At 48.0% G+C, this 22,043-nt stretch overlaps 1 protein-coding gene across 6 annotated transcripts in view; it reads right to left on the bottom strand.

The window, feature by feature from the left end:
* SUFU (SUFU negative regulator of hedgehog signaling) overlaps positions 1–22,043 on the bottom strand; it is a 106,730-nt gene that overhangs the window by 5,250 nt on the left and 79,437 nt on the right. For 4 of the 6 annotated variants that reach the window (XM_036898943.2, XM_036898944.2, XM_036898945.2 and 1 more), the window contains exons 9-11: positions 10,956–11,090; positions 9,240–9,378; positions 446–514 (exon numbers count right to left, since the gene is read on the bottom strand). In XM_036898943.2, the coding sequence (XP_036754838.1) occupies positions 446–514; positions 9,240–9,378; positions 10,956–11,090 (343 nt within the window). The other 2 variants (XR_005027401.2, XM_036898947.2) reach the window with 2 other exon arrangements.

Here is a 22,043-nt window from a genome sequence, read left to right as displayed (position 1 = left end):
GCTATGGACTAGTGGGGGAAGAGGCAGACCAAGAGGGGAGAGCTTATGGCTGGAGAAGTGAGGGGGCAGAGGGGCTCCTGGGTGGCCTGAAGCGAGAGCTGCCCACCAGAACTCCCCAGTGGAATGTTCTCCAGCAGCAGGCATAAGCTTTCTGTTCAGTACCTGCCAGAGAACAGTAGGGGCTGGGGAGAACTCATACTAGCCTGAGGCCCTGGCTCTCTCTAGTGAGGCTCTCAGGAGCTGGCAATTCAGACAATTTCTGGGGGTCCTTAATGATGGCTGGGGTAGGGCAAGGGTGGTGAGAAGACAGCAATAAAGCTGTTTAACACCTCCAGGGGCCCCTTTCCAGCCTATCCCCACACCTCAGAGACAGACAGACACACACACACATGTACAGGCTCCTAGAGACTGGAACCTGTTGTCAGAGAGAATCAAACAGGCTTACTTCCTCAGGAGAAGTCAAGTCTTCTAAGTCCTCCAACATTTTCTCTACAAACTCTTCAGTCAACAGAATCTGGAAAGAAGGCACAAGGCAGGTTTTTAAAAAACTAATTAATTAATTAAATGTATGGCATTTTTGTCAACTGCCAAGCTTTGACTCTTCATTCTGGCCATAGAGGAGCGATGAGCCCACGATGATCTGTTCCAGGGTCAGAGGGAAGTGCTTGAGGCCTATTCCAGCCTCAGCCCTCTCTCCTTCCCCTTGCCTGCAGTATCAGAGGGACTGGGGCAGAGAAGGAAGGGCGTCAGAGGACAGTGGGGAAGCACCATGGGGACACTGAAGGGTGGTAGTGCTAGTCCACAAGGGACATGGAAGTGGGTGGGAAAATACCCTGTTTGGGCAGTCTGGGCCTGCTGCACATTGCAGTACAGTACAGGGGAAACAGAAAAGCCGAGGGGCAGAGAAGAGTGATTGCCAACATCCTCCTTGCCCAGCCAGGCTCACATGTCCCCCCAGCCCCCACTTGGTAGGACAAAAGGAATGTGTTTGCATTTGGAATACAAGCCTTGTCTGGAATCTGGAAATGCCCCAGAAGGTACATCCAAGAATGTCTATGCTGGAGAATTTGGAGATTGTACACCAACCTGTCTCATTTTACAGATGAGAAAGGGACTCTTGATTCCTGTTTCCACCCATGATATCCACATTCTCTCAGGCCAGAAGCACCTAAGCCCCCATCCTGCCCACCCTATTCAGCCACTGAGTTCTTTAAAACTTCCTTTGAGAAACCTCTTCCCCAGGTTACCTCCCAGCTGTTTCACTTTGTTGCTCGAGTCTGATGCCTTGTCACCTCTGCTTTGATATCTAGGACAGCCTGGCCTCACTATTTGGCTGGCACAACCCCCACCCCCACCCCCTAAACACGTTTTCACGGCCAATGGGAATGTCCAAGGGCACTTAGGCCCTTCTCAACCTGATGGGCTATTTTCCCAACTGGCTCCCATGCTCAGGCTGGCTCCAAAGAGCCAGGCCAAGCTCTTCCCAGGCCTGTACTATACCAGGCCCAAGCTGAGGATGGCTTTCTTCTTCCCAATCTGACCTCTTTCTCTACCCCTCTCCTCCCTGTGCTGGCTCGTGGGGCCTCCTGGGCTCTGTACCAGACCCTTCTGCCCTCTGGGGGTATGGCTCTACCCATCTCTGCTTTGCCTCCTCCAGGAGACTTTGAATGCTCTGGGTAGGGCACAGTAGAAGAATGACAATAGGGTGAAGACCAAGGTGAAGGGCTCTGAGGGAAACCCCTACAAGAAGGATGGGGGTCAAGAACTTGAGAAAATACGCATGGGGTTTCCCCTGGGAGTTGTCCACTCAGATAAGAACAGAAGTTTCAACATTTGGAATATAGTCAGCTTTTAAGATGAAGCGAAATAGCAGGGAAGAGCAAGCAGAATGACTAGGGATCTCCCGGGATGGAGGACTCCAAAGGAAGGAAGTTGATGGGATAGAGGTGGGAACAAGGAATGAGAAAACTACCCCAAGTGAACAGGCAAACCACCACCATCCCAGGCTCCGTGCTACCTGCCCATGTGTCTTATCTCCTCCAGTCTCCTTATAGATGAGGAAACTAGAGGCACAGTTAAATTATGTAATATGCCCATGTCACACAGCTTTGAGTGGCTGAGACAAGACCATATCCCAGTCATGTCTGAACTCTCAAGTCAGTATCTGAAATACTGCTGCAAAATCCTGTACTCTTACCCCCATGACATTTACTCATTTATTCATTCTTCCACTCATCTCTGCCCATCAATCTGTTCGATGCCACAGTATTCCCTGGGTGGAGACCTAGGGACACAGGCATGAAGGCAGTCTATTCCCCACCTGGACATGCACCTTCCCTGGGTTGATGGGGGACCAAAGGACATATCCTTCCCACGCTGCAAGCCCACCGTCGGGAACTCTGGCTACTGGCCCAGATCTCATCCAAGCTTCTGTTTGAGGAGCCCAGGCCTCAGGCCTCAAGTGAAGAGAGAGACAAGGTTTAGACAGGCAGAGTCAGTTTAGGGCACCCCCTCCCACCCTGTTCTTCCCCCATACTCCCTAAGGTGGGACTGGCTAACTCCTCTCACAGACAGCAGTGACTGTTTCCCAGTCACACCCCTATCCCCCCACAGTCTAAGCCCTTGCTCCTCTTCTTAATCCATAGGGTTTTTTACCTCAAAAGTCCAGAGTTTCTCTACCAGTTATCACCAGTCTGCTTGAGTAGTACAAAAGTCACATTCATATTTTTAGCATTTCTGGGGCTTGTTGCCATCTCTGCAAATGCTAGCTAGCACAAACACAAGCATACCTAAAATGCAATTATGTTACAATGGCTCCAGTCTGGCCAGGATGGGCTGATTTCTAACCCACAAATAATTTGGAGGGAGGGACCTTCTGCCAGAGAGGTAGATAGGTCCAGGGCAGTAACTAGTATAGGGGGTGAGATGGGGTGCAGGGAGGGTTCGTAGGAACCGTGGTCACCCAGTAAGACTCCAAAGAGCTGTTTTTCAACAACAGCAAAAGTAACCCCACCAATCCTGAGTTCAGTTCTAAGCCAGTTCTTCTGATAAAGGTCTGGAATTGGTGATGGAGAGAGGGTAATTATGGTGGTTTTTAGCAGAGCAGCTACTGAGCATGTCCCATCTATGTGTAGACTCACTTTATACTCAGCTGGAGGAGGGGACTGCAAGACAAAAAAAGGGGACAAATCCTAGTTATGCCTCCATTTTTACTTTTGGTGATATGCTGGTTCCTGCAGGAAATGTCACATTATTTTAAAAGAAATACAAGGGGAAAACTATATATGAAATCTGCGTGATATTAAGGATGACATTCCCTGCAAAGAAACATGGCAGACTGTCATAGCTCCAGGCACCTAATTTAATTTCCTTTGGGAGTTAAACCTTAGAAGCTTGGATTGAACAAACAGGACCTGTTCTTTGTATATTTCAGACCAGGAGCTGAGAATGTTAACAGATTTTATCAACAGGACACTGGAGATAGGCAGCTATGATGGAACACCTCCTGAGTGCTCTCAGAGTAACAGACTCCCTGCTGTGATGCAAGTGTGGGAAAACCTGTGCACCTCTAGGGCTTGGGGCTCTTGGAGCTCACTGGGTCCCCACAGAGCTGCCCAGCGCTGCCACAGATGATAACAGGAATAGCTATGATAATGACAGTAGTGATGAAAACGCCACCAGTAGCAAGAGCAGTGCCTCCTCCATTTGCCAGGTGCTGGGCTAAGTGCTTGATCAGCATTGTTTCACTGAATTCTTATGGCAGTCCATGTCTCCTGGACTTTAGAACAATATTGATCTGACCTCATGGTGGTAGAGGATGCTCTTTTCCTATCTGGGGAAGGTACCCCAATTCTAGAAGCCCTATGTAATCAGGGCTGACTCCTCTCATCTGATGGGGGAGGTGAGGCCAAATCGGGTTTCTACCCATAGCCTGGAAAACCAGCAATCCCATCCCCAACCAGCCACACATGTCCAGCCACCTACTCAGCTCTAGAAGGCTAGAACCTTAAGCATCACAGACACACAGCTGCTCAAAAACCAGGTTGGCCAACTGGAAAGGAAGGCAAACCATGCCCAAAGATGGTTTCCCACTAGGGACAGTGGGACAAATTTCCAGACCAGTGTGGTGAGCACATATGTTAAAGTAACAGTTACTCTAGCCCAGAAAACAGAAGTAGAAAATAATAGCACCCACTGATGTCTACACTCATTAACAGCCAGGGATAAAATGCTTATGTTTGTGCACAAATAGCGTTTGGAAGGAGGAGACTCCATAGTGGGAGGGGAAAGCCCCAACAAATCTGAATGGGAAACTCCCCTGGTAAGCTTTTGAAAACATGGAGGCACTAGGCCCCATTCAGACCTTCTGAATTAGAATAACCCTGGACAAGGGAAAGAAATCTGCATTTTTAAAAGGCACCCAAGAAGACTATGGTGAAGGCATGCTAGGAAAGACTCAGGCTCGCAGGTGAAGGGGGTTTTTTTGGGCATAGGCCTAACCAACAGGGGTGAGTTGGTGGCTGCAGCTCCCTACCTCCCACTTCTAACCTCCACCCTTTGGCCAGGGAGAGGGCTTGGAATCTAGCCAACAGATTACTCCAAGGTGCTCATACCAGGTATTTTTAGAGAGCCTGGCTGGTTTGTGATGACGGAGGACTGTTAACAGTCTCCCAATTCCCCAGGCCCCAGAAAGTTCCAGAAGGAACCTGAAAAGTGACCTTCATCAGTGCCTACCCTGGGCAGGCTGGTCTGGGCTGCAGGCAGGAGCCCAGCTGCTACAGATCTGATTTAAAAGTCTGTGGTCAATGATATTTCTGAGTCTGCAAAGAGCACTGACAATGCCCACTCCTTCCCCTTGGTACAATCCACACTTTGTCTGGGGCCTTGTTTGCTCTTGGTGTTGACATGTTGTTCTTGCTTCCCAACAAGTTTGGCTTTCTTTTTCCCTCCCTTTCCTTCTCTCGGAAGAGGAAATGCATTATTTACAGGGTAGGGCCTGCCAAGGAGCTGCTCTGGCACCTGTGATGGCAATGGAGGAGGCAGGGATGAGGAAGCAGTCCAGTCTGTGTGCCCCCAACCCCAACAGGCCAGATATAAGCGAGAAAACGGCTGAAACACCCCCAGCTTGAGGGCAGAGGTTTGTGTGGCAGGTACTGACACAGTGAGACCTCACCCATTTCCTGCTCGCTGTGAGTGGTGAGAGGTTAGCTTTGGTGGCCAGGATCAGGCTCAGACTCCTCTGGCTCTGGCTGTTGGCTGGGGAGGGCATGGCAGGCATCACAATCCTCTCCTAAAAGGCACAGTACTGGGATTTAAACCCTAAAATGGGTGCACCCCTGCATAATGAGGTCCCCATAACAGCCCAAGCAAAGGTCTCCAGGGAGAACAGATTATGGCCATGTTTACTGGTGAAAGAGAAATAGTAGAGGCATTCTCTAAGAGGAACTGCCTAGGGTGTGGGCCAAGGATTGCCAAGTGTCTTCCATACAATGTCCAAACAGGTGGATGGGGACAGAAGGCGGGGGCTTGCCCAGAGGACAGAGGTGAGTCAACCACTGGGCTAGGAGGAGAGCCCAGTGGTGATTCCCCAAACCTGGCCTGGAGCAGCAAAGCTGACTCAGAACAGCTGCTGGGCATCTTCTCCCAAGCCTGGGTCTCCCATCAGGGCTCGCAGGGAATGGCTGGGAATGAAGGTGCCACTCGGGTGTGCTGTCAGACACCACACAGCTGAGAAAGCATTGCAGGGCTTAAAACAATACTCTCATATTTGGCGATATGACCCCTAAGTGACCTCTGAAGCTAACTTTCCCCCTTCAGATCAACCCTGGCTTGAGACAGATAAATGATTCAGCTCTGGGCCAGGCTCCTGCTCAGAGGCCTAACAGCCCCGTGTTGACAGACTCAAGGGAGAGAGTCTTGTTAAAGCCACTGGGATGAGGAATGTTGGGGGAAGGTGTACAGAAGGGGACATGGCAGGCTTTCCCCAGGGTCTGAAGACCCTCCAGCAAAGCTCCAGAGTTGGCTGATAAGCTGCGCAATCTCAATGTGGATGAAAAAGAGCAGATGGTAGGGCAGATGGAGTTAAAGGTGCCAACCTCCCGAAATGGAGAAGACTAGGGAATTAAAGTAGATTCCTGCCTCTCCAGCTCCTCCAGGAAGCAGGGAGTGTCCACTCTGCTCACCCAGGGGTTGCAGAAGGCCCTGCCTTTCTGTGTGCTGGGGCCTTGACTGTCCTGGGGCTGCAAAGATGGGGGGAGACAAGGAGTATGGAAGGCAGATAGATGCAGGCCCAGGAGGAAGTGGGTGTGAAGGCCTGTCTGGGGCCACTCCACAAGCTCCAGAAAGGCCCAGATTCTCTTACATTCTGCCTTTCTCTCTCAGCCTCTCCTTTGCAACTCTTCCCCCATGCAGAACATCTATGCCATGCCTTTCCCCAAGAGATACCAGGCCCGGGCTGGCAGCCAGAACAAGGTGCCAAGGCTGGGAGTGAGGGCTTCCAAGTCTGTTGAAGGCTGATGCAAGAAAGTCATCCCACCCCTCCTCATTCTGCTGGGACCAACAAGGAGCATTCAAGAAGCAGCCAAGAAAACAGAAACCTAGTCTTTTCGAGTCCTGGGTCTGCTACATTCAGCTCCTTCCTTCTTCTCTGCTCCCAATAGGCCTAGGCATACAGGGGCCAAGGAGACACCTCCAATCCTAGGAGCATGAGCAAAAGATTCCTGTAGGGGGTCAGGGCAGGTGTGTCCGTGTTGGCATCTCCCTCCAGAGGGGCCTGGGGCCCTACTTGTCCCAGTGGAGTGGGCCTTCACTGGAGTGAGCCTAACCCTAGGCCTCTAGGATGTCCTGCAGACTTCCTGGGAGACAGCTAGCCCCAGAGGGAGCCCCAGTGGCCCACAAGTAATTACAAGCCCAGGTTCCCACAAGCTAGGGAGCTGCCTGTAACCACAGTGGCAAGACCCTGAAGGAGAAAGTGGGCTGGCAGTCAGATGCAGAAAATGCTGACTGCCTTGGGGGTGCAGAGGGTTGGTAATTTGTTGGCTCCACAGCTGAGGACCCTCTAGAGCAGGGGCAGAGGGGTTCCCAGGGCTCCCTGGAAAGGGCCTGAGAAACCCCTTGGTGAGTGAGGGTGTGTGCTTGAGGAGTGGGGCCCCAGCCAGCCTTCCTAGGAGCTCCCCTGTGAGCTGGCCCTTGTGGTGGACCACACTAATGAGCCCATACATAGGCCTTTGATTAAGCAGCTCCCAGCACAGCAACTTTAGTGAGACATGCTGAGGCCAGTGGCTGGTTCCCACCGCTCCTGGTTCCCTGGGCAACAGCACATGGGAGGGGACCATGGGCTGGGAGTCAGCCGTGGTGGAGCAGCAGTGTGCTCAAGCTCACTGAGGGGTTGCCAGCAAGGCAAGGGGGAGTGGAGCTGGGAGCGGAATGCCAGGAGCCAGGGGATAAGAGACTTGAGGGCTGGGGCTGGATCCAGAACTTCAGGGGGACTGAGGGGCAACATGACATCTGCTGAGTCCTGTGGGAACCAAGGTCCCTGGCTGCTGAGAACTGGAGATGCGCACCACCTTCCTCCTCAGGGCAAGATGTTCCAGGGGGGACAGCAGGACTTCAAGGACAGGTTCAGAGTTGAGGATGTAAAATGTAACTGAGGAGAATTTCTTCTTGAATTTGGGGTCCCAGTCACTTCTTTCCCAAGAAAATGTGCTTGAAGCATCAATACACACAAATGTTATCTGAGGACACTCATGCTAATCTGTGAGCACACTGTCACCTGCTGGGAAGGGTGATCTGTGAACTCCCCTGAGCAGGGGTCTCCTGCATGGCCCCTCCTCCTGCTCCCTGGCGGCTCTGCCTGAGCAAGATGTCTGCCCCCTTCCTGCTCTTCACAGAGGCAGCCTGGCCTCCTGGGGCATGGGGATAAGAGGTGGCCCTTTCCACTTGTGCTGGGCTAATTTCAAATGTTACACTTCAGAGCTTTTGTTACAATAACTACCAACACCACATGGACAGAAATCTAATGTTACCAAGTGGGACTTTTAAAATGTATTTATAACTTTATGGTTCAAAGTAATTTTGTTATGAAACAATGTAATAACAACAGTGGAAAAAGGCAAGATAATTTATGGAACACAATATTCTTAAAGCACTAGCTTCCATTTCTACCTCTGCTTAGTCCAGAGAATGTGGTTGGTGTCCTTTGATTGATGTTTGTTTTAATTAAGGGTTAGTATTTCTGTGAGTAGGGAGAGGGGGAAACTGGCCCAAAGGAGGAGAAATTCAATTACAACTCACACACACACACAGACAAAAAGGATACCCACATTAACAGTATATATGCTTCACAGAACCCCCAGACTGAGTTAAACTCACAAAACCAGCATCATTTTCTTCCCCTCTACTATAATCCCTTCTGTTCCTCACCCCATACACCACAAACAAGGCATGGTCACCTTTTGGATTAGGGTCAGATTTCCTTTCTTGATACTCCTGAGAGAGGTAAGGTAGAGTGCTCCTTCTCCCATACCCCCAACAAACAAAAATGGATGTTGTTTTTCTAATACATCTGGGAGCGTGCTGGACCACGCCAAGTACCCATTAGAAACCTGGGACTGGGTGGGGGCTGGAAAGAGGCCCATGGCTCTCAGGCCCCAGCACCCGGCTTGGCAGTGGCTCTGAAGCTATGTTCCAGCCAGAAGAGCAAAGGAAGGACAAAGTGTTCTGGACAAGCCAGTAGGTTTCTGCACAGAAAAGCTGGCTTTCCATCAGGAGGAATGGGACAGCCATTAGACGAGAGGAGCAGGAAGCCTCTGTCGGCTGAGGCCTGCTCATCCCAGCCACAGGTCCAGGTCCACATGCCAACTTTCTAGGAACTCGGGGGGAATTCCATATAGGCACTCAAGAGTGGCTTCCACACTGCCTTCCATCTGCTTCACTCAGTTTCCTGCACCTTGATTTACCCAGGGTAAATCAAGAAAGTCTCACATCCCTCAAACCCTGGATTCCCATGACAAACAGAGCTACCAATGTTCAGGGCCTGCAGAGTTATCACTGGTGTATCAGGTGATGGGGTAGAGACCATGGAGTGGTCCTGGAGCTGATGGGATAGGCAGCAGCATCCACACACCACAAGGCTTCTCACCACCAGTCGTTTAGGAAGGGAGCCACTAAGAGCTGCCAAGGGGGAGGAGGGGGAAGAGCCCATGAAAAGAAGACAGGGAGGAGAAAAAGAGCCTGCTCACTTGTAACCAGGGTCCATGCGCTGCGTAAGGGTGCTCCTCGGTGGCAAAGGCACCTTCCACTCCCGTGGAGACGAATGTGATGGCCATGTCACCTGTGATACTTTTATATGTAAAGTGCCGTCCATGCAGGAGCCTGCCCCTGGGGGTGGGAACATGGAGACAGTGAGCAGCAGGTCTGGCCATGGCTGGGGGACTGTGAGGGCTATGCTCCTAGGAGAGGGTAGTGGCAAATGCCCTTCTGACTGTCCACCTGCCCACTAACAGGGGACTGTAACCAAATATATTTGTTTCAACACCTTCCAAAAGAAGCCTCTGACAAGTTCTCTACTGCCATTCTTCCAGAGTTCTCAAAGCTAGCAGAGACACTAGATCAGCATTCAAAGGGCCTTCAGGCGTAGTAGAATCCTCCTTCATGTCCTGGGGAAGAAACTGAGGCCCAGAGAGGGCAGTTAGCGATGCGCCCAAGGTCATGCCCAGAGCTAAGACAGGGGTCATGTTCCCCTTTGTTTGGAGGGTCCCCACTGTTTGGAGGTGCAACAGTACCTAAACAAATTTCCTGAGCCCCTGGGATGATGGTGTACTGCCCTCACAGCACAACCCCTGGGTCCAGGACAGAATCTTCAACCTCTTTCTGGGCTCTCCCACAAGATGAATGGCTAGCCCTGAGGCCACAGCGCATTAAAAAGGCTGAAACCAAGTGGGGTCACTCTGAAGGAGCCAGAAGAAGTTACTGCTAATCCCCAGTCTGGATATACACCTGGGGGAAGGGCAGGCAGGGGCAACCAGTGAGGCAGAGATGCTAGTCAGCAAAGGAGGCAAAAACCCTGCCCTCTGCTTTCTCAGGTCACCTCGTATTAACCCTTCACCAGTCTAAAGGCCCTGAGCTTGGGCCTGAGAGGCAGCTCGTGAGGAAATGGCTGGGGTCCTTGTAGAGGGCCCTGCCAGCCCCACCTCACTCTGACCACTTGCTATTTTTGCCCTACTGTCCAGGGTGGCTGGCCAAGGCTTGTTACCATCCAAGCTCCTTCCTCAGGCTTTGGAGACAGTGTGGAAGATCCAGACCAGTGTAACCCTCTTCTTTCTTGTCACTGCTGTCTGAGTTTAGAGTTATTCTTGTTGCTTCTCTTGCTACAAGAGTGAGGGTGGAGCCCCTGAGGACCGTGGAAGAAGCCAGCTGCTGCAGATTCAGCCCAGTGCAGCCTCCCCAAGCACAGAGCTGAATTCTGGCCACAGGGCTGGGTTTTTGGCATGGTGGACAGCAGCAGAAGGGACACAGCTGGGCTTCTTGGTCCCTCAAGGAGTCTGCTGTACTGGCCACTGGGTTTGGAGAGCTGAGTTTTGCATGGGAAAAGCAGTGAGCAGGAAAAAATACAGCCTAACCCACAAGAGCCCCTGCCCTGTGACCCAGTGCTATTGGGGACCCTGCCACCCTGAGGCGGGATTGTGGGATGGCAGGGGATCTGAGACACCCTACATCACTGAACCTTCCTAAGGGAGAAGGGATAAGGGCCACTTTTCTGGACGAAGGAGAGATCTTCAGCACAGTGGGGATTGCTGGCTGGTTCAGAATCTACAGGCTCCCCCACAAGCCCAAGATGCAGCTGCCTAACTGGTTCTCCTTCCTCCTGTGGCCCCAGACTCCACCTAGGTTGTGGGGAGATGGCAAGCATAGGCCTCGTGGTTCCTTGAGACCAAGTTGTGTGCTGTGGGGCTCACCTTAGGCAGAGAGGAATGAGGGCTCCTGACTCCTGGTTGAATTTCAGATGTACGCTCTCAAGCTGCCTCGTGCGGATCAGCTCATGGGGAATAATGGCTGTGGAACTGTCGCTTTCCAGACTGTCTTTGCGGCTCCTATGAAGCAAGCATAGGAATAGGTTCAGCACAAGGCAAAAACCACAGGGAGAAGCAAGATGAGAGTCTCTCAGTCTGGGCTCCTGAATGACAATGACAGTGATTGCTGATAATGGGTAACAGCTACTATTCACTATGTACTTGCTGGGGCTGTGTAAAGCATTTCTCACCGATGAACTACTCCTCACAACGCCCCCATGAGGTGGGTACTATTATTACAGCCCTTTTACAGATAAGGAACAGGGATCCGGGATGTTAAGTCGCTTGTCCAGGTCATGGCTGGGGAGCCTGGAGCTGGAATTTGGTAGCAGGTCTTTCTGGTTCTAAAGCCTCATCTTTGGCCAACACACTATAAAAAAGTTTATGTTACAGCGGCTCATTCTTCCCTATGATAGCAGCAGTATCTCCTGGGAACCCTTTTTCTGCTGCCCTGGAGTCTCAGATGCCAAATTCTTTAAGGCTGGAGTGTTAAAGTCCCAGGAAGTACATCTCCGAGAGCTTCCTTCCAGTTGACCTTGAAAAGGTAGTGACATCAAGGCAGGCTCTGAGTATGCACACTCCAGCTAATGCCCAGGAGCTACAGTGACGTATACATCCTTCAACTAACCAGGAAATAATACAATCCTCACTGAGGGGATAGAAGCCAGGCTCTCAGGAGTCAGACCAGTGAGTGTGGCTTGGCTGGGTAGCAGAGCCAGGCTATCATCCTGCTGGGCCTCATGGCTCTAGGAGCCCTATATCAGATTTTTCTTGACTGTGGCCTTGGCCACAGTGAGCTGTCACTGCTGCCTCACATTCCCTCCTGTCCTACTCCCCCCTAACAGCTAGTTCCACAGCTGGGTCACAGGTCTCTTTGCAAACTAAGATACACTCTTTGAAATTCAGCTACTTCCACTGACAGCCTCTCAAATCTGCATCAGCCAGAAATAAGGGTTACGCATTGATCCCATTCAAAAGGCCGGATCCTGGTTTGGGCTGTGAATCTTAGAACAATTCTCCAAGTGTCCATCAAAACACTGGGTGAGACGCTCTTATTACTTATCAAGTGACAGAAACCACCCAGGATGTCTAGGCTTGAAGGTTGGACAACCAGTGAAGGGCAGGCCTAACTTCCTCACACACTGGGGGGATGAGTACTGGGGCCTGTGGCCAGTGAGACACCCCAACAGGCTAAGAAGCTCCCTGGTCAGCAGGCAAAAGAATGGAGGGTGACATCAACAGCACAGGGCCCTGCTGGGGCAGTGGTTTATAAAAGCTTCTAAGGTAATGGGGACCAATTCCCACCAGCTGGATGGATCTAGCCCCAGATGTAACTGCTCTTTCACAAGTGGTCCTTTCCTCTGGTTCCCCAAAGCCAATTCTGTAACTGCCCCTCACCCTAGCTTCTCCTCTGACAAACCCTTTCATAAGACCTGTGAAGAAGACAAATGCTATAGCCAAGAGGGTCAGGGAATTTCAGAACGGGAAGGAAACTCTGAGGTTGTTTAATCTACTTCTTTCCTTAACAAAAGAGAGCCGGTAATGCATCCAGGGCCACAGAGCCTAGGACCACTGACTAGCTCTCTTTTCCTTATATCCTGGTTTCTCTACCTGCCTTCCGAAGAGGGTAACCCCAAACTCCATTTCTCAGCAGGTGCCCTCAGGGTCCAGATAAGAGCAGAACTCAGGAAAGACCACAGCCCTCTGGTGAGCCCTTACTCTGTTGCAGAGTATTAAGTCCATGCTCAAAGCAAGCATCCCAGGCAGACTCTAATTTAACCCTTTTTTTTTTTTTTTTTTTTACAGAAGAGGACACTGAAGCTCAGAGAGGTGAGGTGATAAACCTAAGGTCACGGAATGAGTTTAGGTGGAAAAGCCAGGGTGTTGACTTTTACAATCACTTCCCTGTGCCATCTCTGCAAGAGTCCTGCACCAAGACATACCACTACGCTCAGGCAAGGGGCCAAGGCCTAGCTGCCAGGGGGCCTCTGAGGATCCCCGCCTCTCTGGCACAGCCAAAAGTGCTGATGAATAGCAACTGGGGAGGGGGTGGGGGCTGGGAGAGAAGAATCAACAGCATACAAGGCTAGAGACATCTCAAGCTGGAGGGAAAAATAAATTGTTGAAAGTCAGTTAAAGTCACCTTGGTAACAGCTACAACACACTCGCCCGGAACGAGGACATCAAACCCAACTGCAAAAAGCTTTAAAGAAATGGAAAAGAACTTAATCATCTGAAGAATTAATGTGACAAGTGCCTACATTTACACCTCCCACCAACTTTCAATCATTGGAAAACGTACTTTAATCTTTTAAGAGGAAAAAAAATTGCAAAATGCTAGATCTGCAGTCCTGGAGCTTGGGTATTTCCGGCATGCTACTTCAATGGAAACGCGGCTGCTCCACACATACACAGGAGCCCAGCTTTTTGCTGATTTGTTTTTTCTGGACATCGATGCAGAAGCATGAATTATTTGTGTGGGCTGGTGAGGTATTAAATCTGCAGCCGACACAGGTTTGCAATGTTTTGCATGGTTGTCAGCTTAATCTTAGTCATAAAAAAATAAGTAGTGTGCTTGCCAGCGTGGCCTAATTTTTCAGCTGGGCTGTTTTCTCCCTGAGTTCCCAGTGGAGGGGAAGACAGAGCTTCAGGGTGGGGTTGGAAGAGAGAAGGTTCTCAGGAAAGCACAGCCCACACCCACAGCAGACTGCTAGAGATGTGCGGCCAGGGGATGAAGAATGAACTATTGCTTTAGGAGGCAGAATGGCTAATAGTACAGGTTCTGGGTTTGAGCCCTGTATGACCTTGGGCAAATGACTTAACCTCTCTCTAAGACTCAGTACCCTCTTGATAATAATAAATAACAATATCCTTTTTTTATAAGGATTAAATGAGATGACCCATGTGAAGCATCTTACAGCACCTGGGATATAGTAGGTACTCAAAACCTTTCTGGAATGCACTAACAGGATGTTAGCTGCTGTCTCTGGAAGTCTACCTGCTTCTCCTGTAAGCATGTTGATAGCTTAATAGAGACTTACTTGCCTTTTCTCTGGGTCCAGAATCCAACTCTTTCTGGTCAATTCAGTCCCCCCTTCTGAGCAGAGGTCCTTGCAATGGAATATTATTCAGCCATAAAAAAGAAAGAAACCCTGCATTTTGCAACAACATGGAAGGACCTAAAGGGTATTATGCTAAGTGATATAAGCCAGGCAGAGAAAGACAAATACCATATGATTTCACTTATTTGTGGAATATGAAAACATAATAAAACCAAACGAACAAAACAGCAGTATTCTCATAGACACTGAGAAATGACTGGTGGTTACTATGGGTGTGTGGGATAAAGGGGCAGAAAAATCTCAATCATAATATAAGTTGGTCATGGGACTGGAAATGCACCATGGAGAATATACTCAATGGTTCTGTAACATCTTTCTATGTTGACAGATAGTAAGTGCACTAGTTGGGGTGAGGATTTAATGATGTATATAACTGGTGAACCACTGTGTTATATGAAATTGTACTTCAATAAAAAAAATATGTTTAGTTTTATATTTAAAAAAATCCCCTGAGGCCATTGTTCTGCTGAGGGAGGTGCTGGCAGGGCCATCTTCCTTCTAAAGAGCACAACTGGTCTTCCCACAATTCTCATCTGCTGGACCTCAAGTTGCCCAGAAGTAGTTAAATCCATACTCCCACGATAGCCTTTCAAATCCCTGAGGCTGCTCTCACAGCCCCATCAACAGTTTCTCTAGTTTCTCTTTCCAGTATTTGTGGCCCCAACTTTCAACTATATTCTTTTTTTCTTATTTTTGTTTACTTTGGTATCATTAATATACAATTACATGAGCAATATTGTGGTTACTAGATTCCCCCATTATCAAGTCCCCACCACATTCCCCATGACAGACACTGTCCATCAGCATAGTAAGATGCTATAGAATCACTACCTGTCTTCTCTGTGCTATACTGCCTTCCCTGTCCCCCCACCCCTACATGATGTGTGCTAATCATAATGCCCCCTTTTCCCCTTATCCTTCCCTTCCCACCCATCCTCCCCAGTCCCTTTCCCTTTGGTAACTGTTAGTCCATTCTTGGGTTCTGTGAGTCTGCTGCTGTTTTGTTCCTTCAGTTTTTGCTTTGTTCTTATACTCCACATGAGTGAAATCATTTGGTACTTGTCTTTCTCCACCTGGCTTATTTCTCTGAGCATAATACCCTCTAGCTCCATCCATGTTGCTGCAAATGGTAGGATTTGTTTTCTTCTTATAGCTGAATAATATTCCATTGTGTATATGTACCACATCTTCTTTATCCACTCATCTACTGACGGACACTTGGGTTGCTTCCTCACCTGTATTCTTAAGACAAGGTTCTGAAATCTTCCAGCCATCCAAGTCACTCTCCCTTGCATTTGTCCTAATTTGTCATAGCCAGAGTGTTGAGTCAGGAAATGAAGTGTCATGTGCAGAAATAAATACACTATATGGCCTAACCAATGTAGATCATAGAGGGACTAAGAGCTTTCTTGTATAGGATACTTTATTTCTATTAAAATTGTCATCAAAATTGTCTGTTCTTTGTAACCTCATCAAATTATCAATGCTTAGCACACTCCTTCTTCTCAATGAAATGTCACGCAGGCTTTCTCCCATGGGCTGTGCTTAGGCTTCTGCCCTGTCTTGTATGTATTGTGGATTATCTGAAGCTAAGAGCAGAACTCTGCATTATCTGGCTACTGTTTGAAGCAGTCCAGATATTTCTGAAACCCAATTCTGGCGTCCATCATATTGGCATTTCCTCCTGATTTCACATTATTGACAAAACTGATAAACTCACCATCTCAGCCTGGGCTTTGATTAAATGGTGAACAGGACAGGGCCAGGCAGACAGGATGACAGACTGGCATCAGTACTCTTTGGATATGCTCATCTAAAAATTGTAAATCCACCCTACCATCCCATCACCAAGCCTTTCACTCTCCTGGATGCTCTGTGGATACTTCTCTGTGGGGCCAACAATGATGTCAGAAGACATTCTCAAAATGCCTTGCTAAACACCACCTATGTAAGGTCTACAGCACCTTCTTTCTTACCAGATAGAAAGAAGTAACCATTTCTAAAAAGGCAGTGAGGATGGTCTGGTAGGATTGACTCTAAATCCATGCTGACTCTCAGGGCTCAGTTTCCCTTAAAGAGTATTCACAGCTTACTTGCTGAATAATCTAGTCCATCATTTTCCCTGAGTTGATACCAAGCTCACTAGTCTAGAGAACACATGATTTTTGCATTTTGAAACTTGTGAGTGCTTTCAGTCTGCCAACACCTCTTTTCCATTCCCTCAAAGATTAATGACCAGCTTCATGAATCTCAACTGCCAATTCACCTGGTATTCTGGGCACAATATACGTGGACCAGGGGATCTGAAATTATGGCTTCAATCCTCTTACCAATGTCTGTGTAACCCTTCCTAGACTGATAACCATTCCTTTTGAGATGCAAGCATAAGAGAGCTCAAGTAAACTTCGCTTTTTCTTTGTCACTGATTAATGTTATTTTGTCCAAGCAATAGGGCCCACTTTTCTTCTTCTTGTTCCAAAGAGAAGTACAAAAAAAGACCTTTTTGCTGGTCATAGCATTTTTTTGCAAGACTCAGTTCTTGAGTTTCAGCTTTTCTCAACCCTGTTCCTTTAAGTCTGTGCTAATACAACATACTTCTCCTTCTAGCTTTCATTCAAATTCTTCAAAAAATCTGAGTTATGTAAAAGATTCTCTACCTATCTACACTGGTCTCTGAAAGTATTATACCTCTTTTAGTTTTCAGTAGACTATTCACAATGATAAATATTAAGAGGTGCCTTTTGTTCAGTGCAGACCATGGTACCTGTGCTAATAAGCCCTTTAATTATACTCTGCTTCCTTTCAAAGTATATTTCTGTAACAACCCTATAAAGAGGGATTCTTTTTCCCATTTTACATACAGATAAAGAAACTGAAACTTAGAGACTTAAATTAAGTAGCCCAAGGTCACATAATGAACAAATAAAGGGCTGAGACAAAAATCCCCAGGTCTTCTTAAAGCCAGCTAACACATAACCACAGTATTTCTCCTTAAGAGCTTCCCATCTCTTTGAGTGGTCTTTCCTTCTGAGGTTTTAAGACCATGAAGACACATCTATTTTTTCCCTGAACTCCTAAAAGAACTGCTTCTAGAAGCTAGGGCAGGGCTTCTCAAAGGGTATTTGATGGAATTTTAATTTAAGAGAAGCATATGTGGCAAGGGCTAGATGGAATACACTGCATCTCAAATTAGAGACTCATAAAACATTAGCATTTTGAGGACTCTGAGGAGAACTATGAGGGCAAACAAACTGGTTTCATTTTGTGTAAGCCAGCATCTTCCAACCTTAACTATAGAACCCCTTTTCACGTAACACCCAACAAAATCTACTAAAAGGCTGTGGCCAGGTACTGCTCTGACAGGGAGCAGGGTTTTCCCTCCTGAATTCGGCTCTGCCCAAGATGCTTTCTCCAGGGCCTTGTCACTTCTACTCCATCAAACCCCTTTGCTGGTCATAATTAGGTGCACTGTCAAGTGCCACTCCTCATTTCCTTTACCCTGAGACATGCTCTCAGTAGGCCTTTGGATGGTTATACGACTGCTCATCTTCAGCCCATAGCCTGATGCTGGGCAAGCTCAAGTTCCTCTGCATGACCAGGGCCTGCCTTGGCGCCAGTTTCATGATTTCTACCTGAAGTTTGTCATCCTTCCTTTTTACAGGGCAGAGTGAGCTATAACAACTGTAATATCTTTTCTTTGACTTTTTTACTGTTCTTTTTTAAAACTGAAAGAGTCACAGAATCTTATCAGGTTCATTACAATAGTCAGCAGTCTTCCCACCCCAAACTCCGTAGAGAAGACCACTTTCATCCCTTTAGACGATTCTTTTGGTATTTTCCTCCACAGTTCATTTCTTCATACACTTAATTTCTACTTCCAGGTGTTCCCCTCTGACTTTGCCTGCTGACTTCCCATGATGGAAGATGAGCTCATAGCTCTCTTCTATCCCACTCTCCCCACTTCCCATCTTCCCAAGACAACTGTATGTAAGTGTGGGTCAGCATTAGTGTTTATATTATTATATTATGCCAATGCAATTTACAACTGAGCCATGTAGTATACTATGATTATTTTCCTTTTCTGGTGTAATTTTCTATTTTCCTTGGATTTAAAGCCCGTCTTGGTTTTCTATGTATTTATCACTAATTCAGCCCTAAACTAACTGTTTACAGTTTCTCCCAAGGCATTCAAATACATCAAGCACTTATCAATTTTATCTTCTTAAAGACATTTCTCCAGAAGACCCTTCCAAACGACTCCTGTCTCAGCTGGTCACCTTTTGTTCTTGCCGCACAGTGTCACCACAGGATCACTCCCCACTTCTACCCTGCTGATTCACCTTGTCTCTTTCTCATGTTGGATCCCATTTCTTGTACCCCATATGTCTTCCTCACTCATTTGATGGAGTATCTCTGCTAACAAATTTCACTTTATTTTTTAGTATGGTTTTCTTGGACAAATGGTGCCTGCTGACCTGCCACCTTCATGGGTTTCCAGGCAAACTAAGATACGAGCTTTACTCTCTGTGTTGGTATTTAGACTTCCAAGGTCTACTTCCTTGTGAATTGGCAGGCACCTCCTCTACTTTATCCTATCTTACAGGCAGTTCCCAGGGATAAATAGGCCCAGATCTGCAGTCAAATGACCCAAAGTTCAAATCTTGTCTCTGACACTTATTCCCAGCTTATTGACCCCAGATCAATTATATAACCTATTAAGCTTCTGTGTTCTAATTTGTAAAATGGCAACAAAAGTAGCCCACAGTACAGGGCCGGAAGATGGTTTTGTTCAATAAAAACTGCCTGCTTGCCCACAAGAACCTGTCTAGCCCAGGACTCTTCCTGTATTGGGAGTGTTGAGGGATGGTTTATGGGATGGTTTAGAGGCACACCTTGGTAATTCAGGAATTGATCTAAATCTTTCCATTTCTTTTTCCTTACCACCTGTCTATAAAACACATTCTATATTTATACTTCTTGGTGCATACAGTGACTTTTTAAACACCCTCTCTTTCCAGTGTCAGGGTAAGATTTCTGATTTCTAGTACTATAGTACATGCCCCTATTCACCCTACCATACTTCACTGACTGACAGAACAATATCCAAGCCTCCACCCTGGTCTCTTCAGATTGAAAAGTCTGAATTTTTCCATTTTAGCCTAAGGATATCGGTTATATTCTATCAATGGCAGCAGACACGGAAAGGAGAGGAGCTGAACCACCAAGACTCCTTTCAGCCACAGCCCCAGTTCTGTGACAATGGTGATGTCTGGACCAGCCACATGACTTGGGGCCTTCTCCTTGGGGATGCTCAAGAGTGGGAACCAGAGCATCAGGGTGGCAACAATTCAATAGTGAAATGGGTTGGGCCCGCTGAGCTCAGCCCAACCTCTGGCTTCTGTCTCTAGCCTGGGAGATTATTCCTTTTGCTTTTAGATTGCGGACAAGAGTTCTGAACTTTCCAGAGAAAGAACCCTTGCAGATCTCCCTTTGTGGCAAGGTTGGGTATACATGTGGGGAAGGGGGAAGGGCACCAGCTCACCTCCACAGTTACTATTAAGCACAAAGCTGTATTACCCAGTAAACACCAATAACCAAATGATAAAACACAGTATTTTCAATATGAATATCCCAAAGATTGAATACCATGACAGAACAGTGGTACAGATTGTGGCCAAAGAAGACAGAGTGAGTAAAACTTGTATTAAGATTAGGGGATTCCTTACCCAACTATTAACACTCTGAACACTAGGGCCCTCCATCTCGAGGCCTGCCCTTTGACTTGGGTAGGAGATCAGGACCCCTGCTTTCCCTGAAAGAGCCCACTGTAGCCAGAACCCTTGGCTTTCCATTTGCTGAGACACCGAGTTATTTCCTCTCTCCAGCTCTCACCACTGAGCCTTCCTTTTCCCTTCCCTGGAGAACTGACTCACTGCTGAAGTGTTGGGTGATACTGAGGATCAAAGATGGGGGATAAAAATACTGACTGTGCAACTCGAGGAAGAGGGATACAGTTTGGACTGAGAGAGCTTGCTGGCCATGAACTGCGGTTGAGTACAATGGCCATGGCTTCATCCCTTTGGGGAAGTGGAGCAGAGAATGGAGTTCAAACAGAAATTTACCCGTGCTGGATTTGCTGTGGAGCCCCTTGTTGTGCCCTTTTAAAAGTTTATTTCTGAGAAAGGCAGGTACTTAGTCCGACAAACATGGATCACAGAAGCCTGAGCTGTTCCTCCTACCAGTCCTCTGCAGCCTGAATGGGGCCCCTGAGAGCACGGGTGTTTCTTTCTATGTTTTCTCTCCAGTGAAAACAGCTGTACTTTCCTAGTGTGGGAGTGGTGAGGGAAGCCACCATGACAGAGGCAGGCCCTGGGCTGGCCACTGCACTGACACGATGGACCCCTTCAAGAAGGGCTACCCAAGACTACCCTGTGTGCAGTGGCGAGAGCAGCAGCCCAACTGCTTTCCCAGATGGAAACTCAACTTCTTTCACCCAACTGAGTGAATGCAAATGAGATTATTTTCTTCTTCTAATTAATCTTCATGGGCCTCTCAGGTCGAGTAAAACAAAATATAGTTTTCTCTAAAGGTTGACTACCTGGCCAGGTTATAAATGACTCAGGATGGGAACAGAGAAACTCAAGAGTGGAGATAAATATATGTGTGTGCCTATGTGAGGGTTGGGGAAGGGTGCAGCTTAGAGTGTCACAACAGGAAAATTCATGCTACAAAACCTTAATTCTCCAAGAAACTAAGGCAAAAAGGCAAAAAAAAAAAAAAAAAAAAGCCTTAAAAGTTGCTGGTGCAATTCCAGAAGACTGAGAAACTTGGCTCATCAGTGATGGTTAGTTTGCTTTTTAAAGGTGCCTCACCCACAAAGTGCTTCTCCACAGACAGGAACCTTCCCCTACATGTGCACACACACACATGAGTCGTGCCCCTCTCTGGGAGGGCATGTGGCCCAGAAAGCTCCCTAAATTTCCCTCGACCTCAGTCAGTGAGTTCCTGGCAGAGGGAAGAGGAGGTGCTAGAACACTGCTGCAGGTTCCTGGCATCAGAGCAATTAGCTTATAGAAATGTAAACCTCCCTACACAATACACCTGCCCACACACATCCTCCGAGTTACTGTGGAGAGGCTGGGGAGCAAAGGCCAGACTCTACAGAACAGTCCAGTCACCTTAGACAAAGAAGATGCCCAGTGACTCCTTCCCTGCTTGGGTCCCTACAAGTGTTGGCAGGAGCTGCCCTATGCCAGTCTCTGAGTGGCACAAAGGAATTGCTTCCCGTGCTTCCCAAACTCACCCTGGACAGGCAGTGGGAAGGGAGACGCCAGCAAGCCCAGGGAGGCTTTTCTCAACCGATCATCTTGGGAAAAGCCAGATAATAATTTCATGGCTGGAATGCAAGGGTTGTGAAACACTGAAAGCAGCCCCAAAGAGGGCCAGGCACTCTCCTTCTGGGAAGGTGGTGGGAGGAGGGCTGCCAAGGGAATGGGAGAAAAGCAGGTTACCCAGAGCCTGACTTGCTGGGAAGCAGGAAGTGAGGTCTCAAGAAAGAAAGAAAGAAACCCCCCAGCCCTGTGGTGGTGGAGGGACCAGAGATAGGGTTGGTTTTATTTCTGAACATGAAAAAAACAAGGCTATGTGTCAAAAAGTAATTCCAGTATAAGTGAGCCAATTATGACACAGTTCCTTATCTCTGGGATTTGGAAGCACCCAGGCTTACGGCATGTCCTCCTTAGAGTTAAACATTCACAGTGAGCTTCTAACATGGGACTTCGGCCCTGTCCTCAGCGTCATGTGAGGAGTCCCTACTCATGCTCTGACTAGTGTGATGAGGTCCACCAGTGAG

The sequence above is a fragment of the Manis pentadactyla genome, chromosome 8 (assembly GCF_030020395.1).
Source record: "Manis pentadactyla isolate mManPen7 chromosome 8, mManPen7.hap1, whole genome shotgun sequence".
Lineage (NCBI taxonomy): Eukaryota > Metazoa > Chordata > Mammalia > Pholidota > Manidae > Manis > Manis pentadactyla.
The sequence above is the reverse complement of the archived record's forward strand: the minus strand, read 5'-3'. Positions and strand labels throughout refer to the sequence as shown.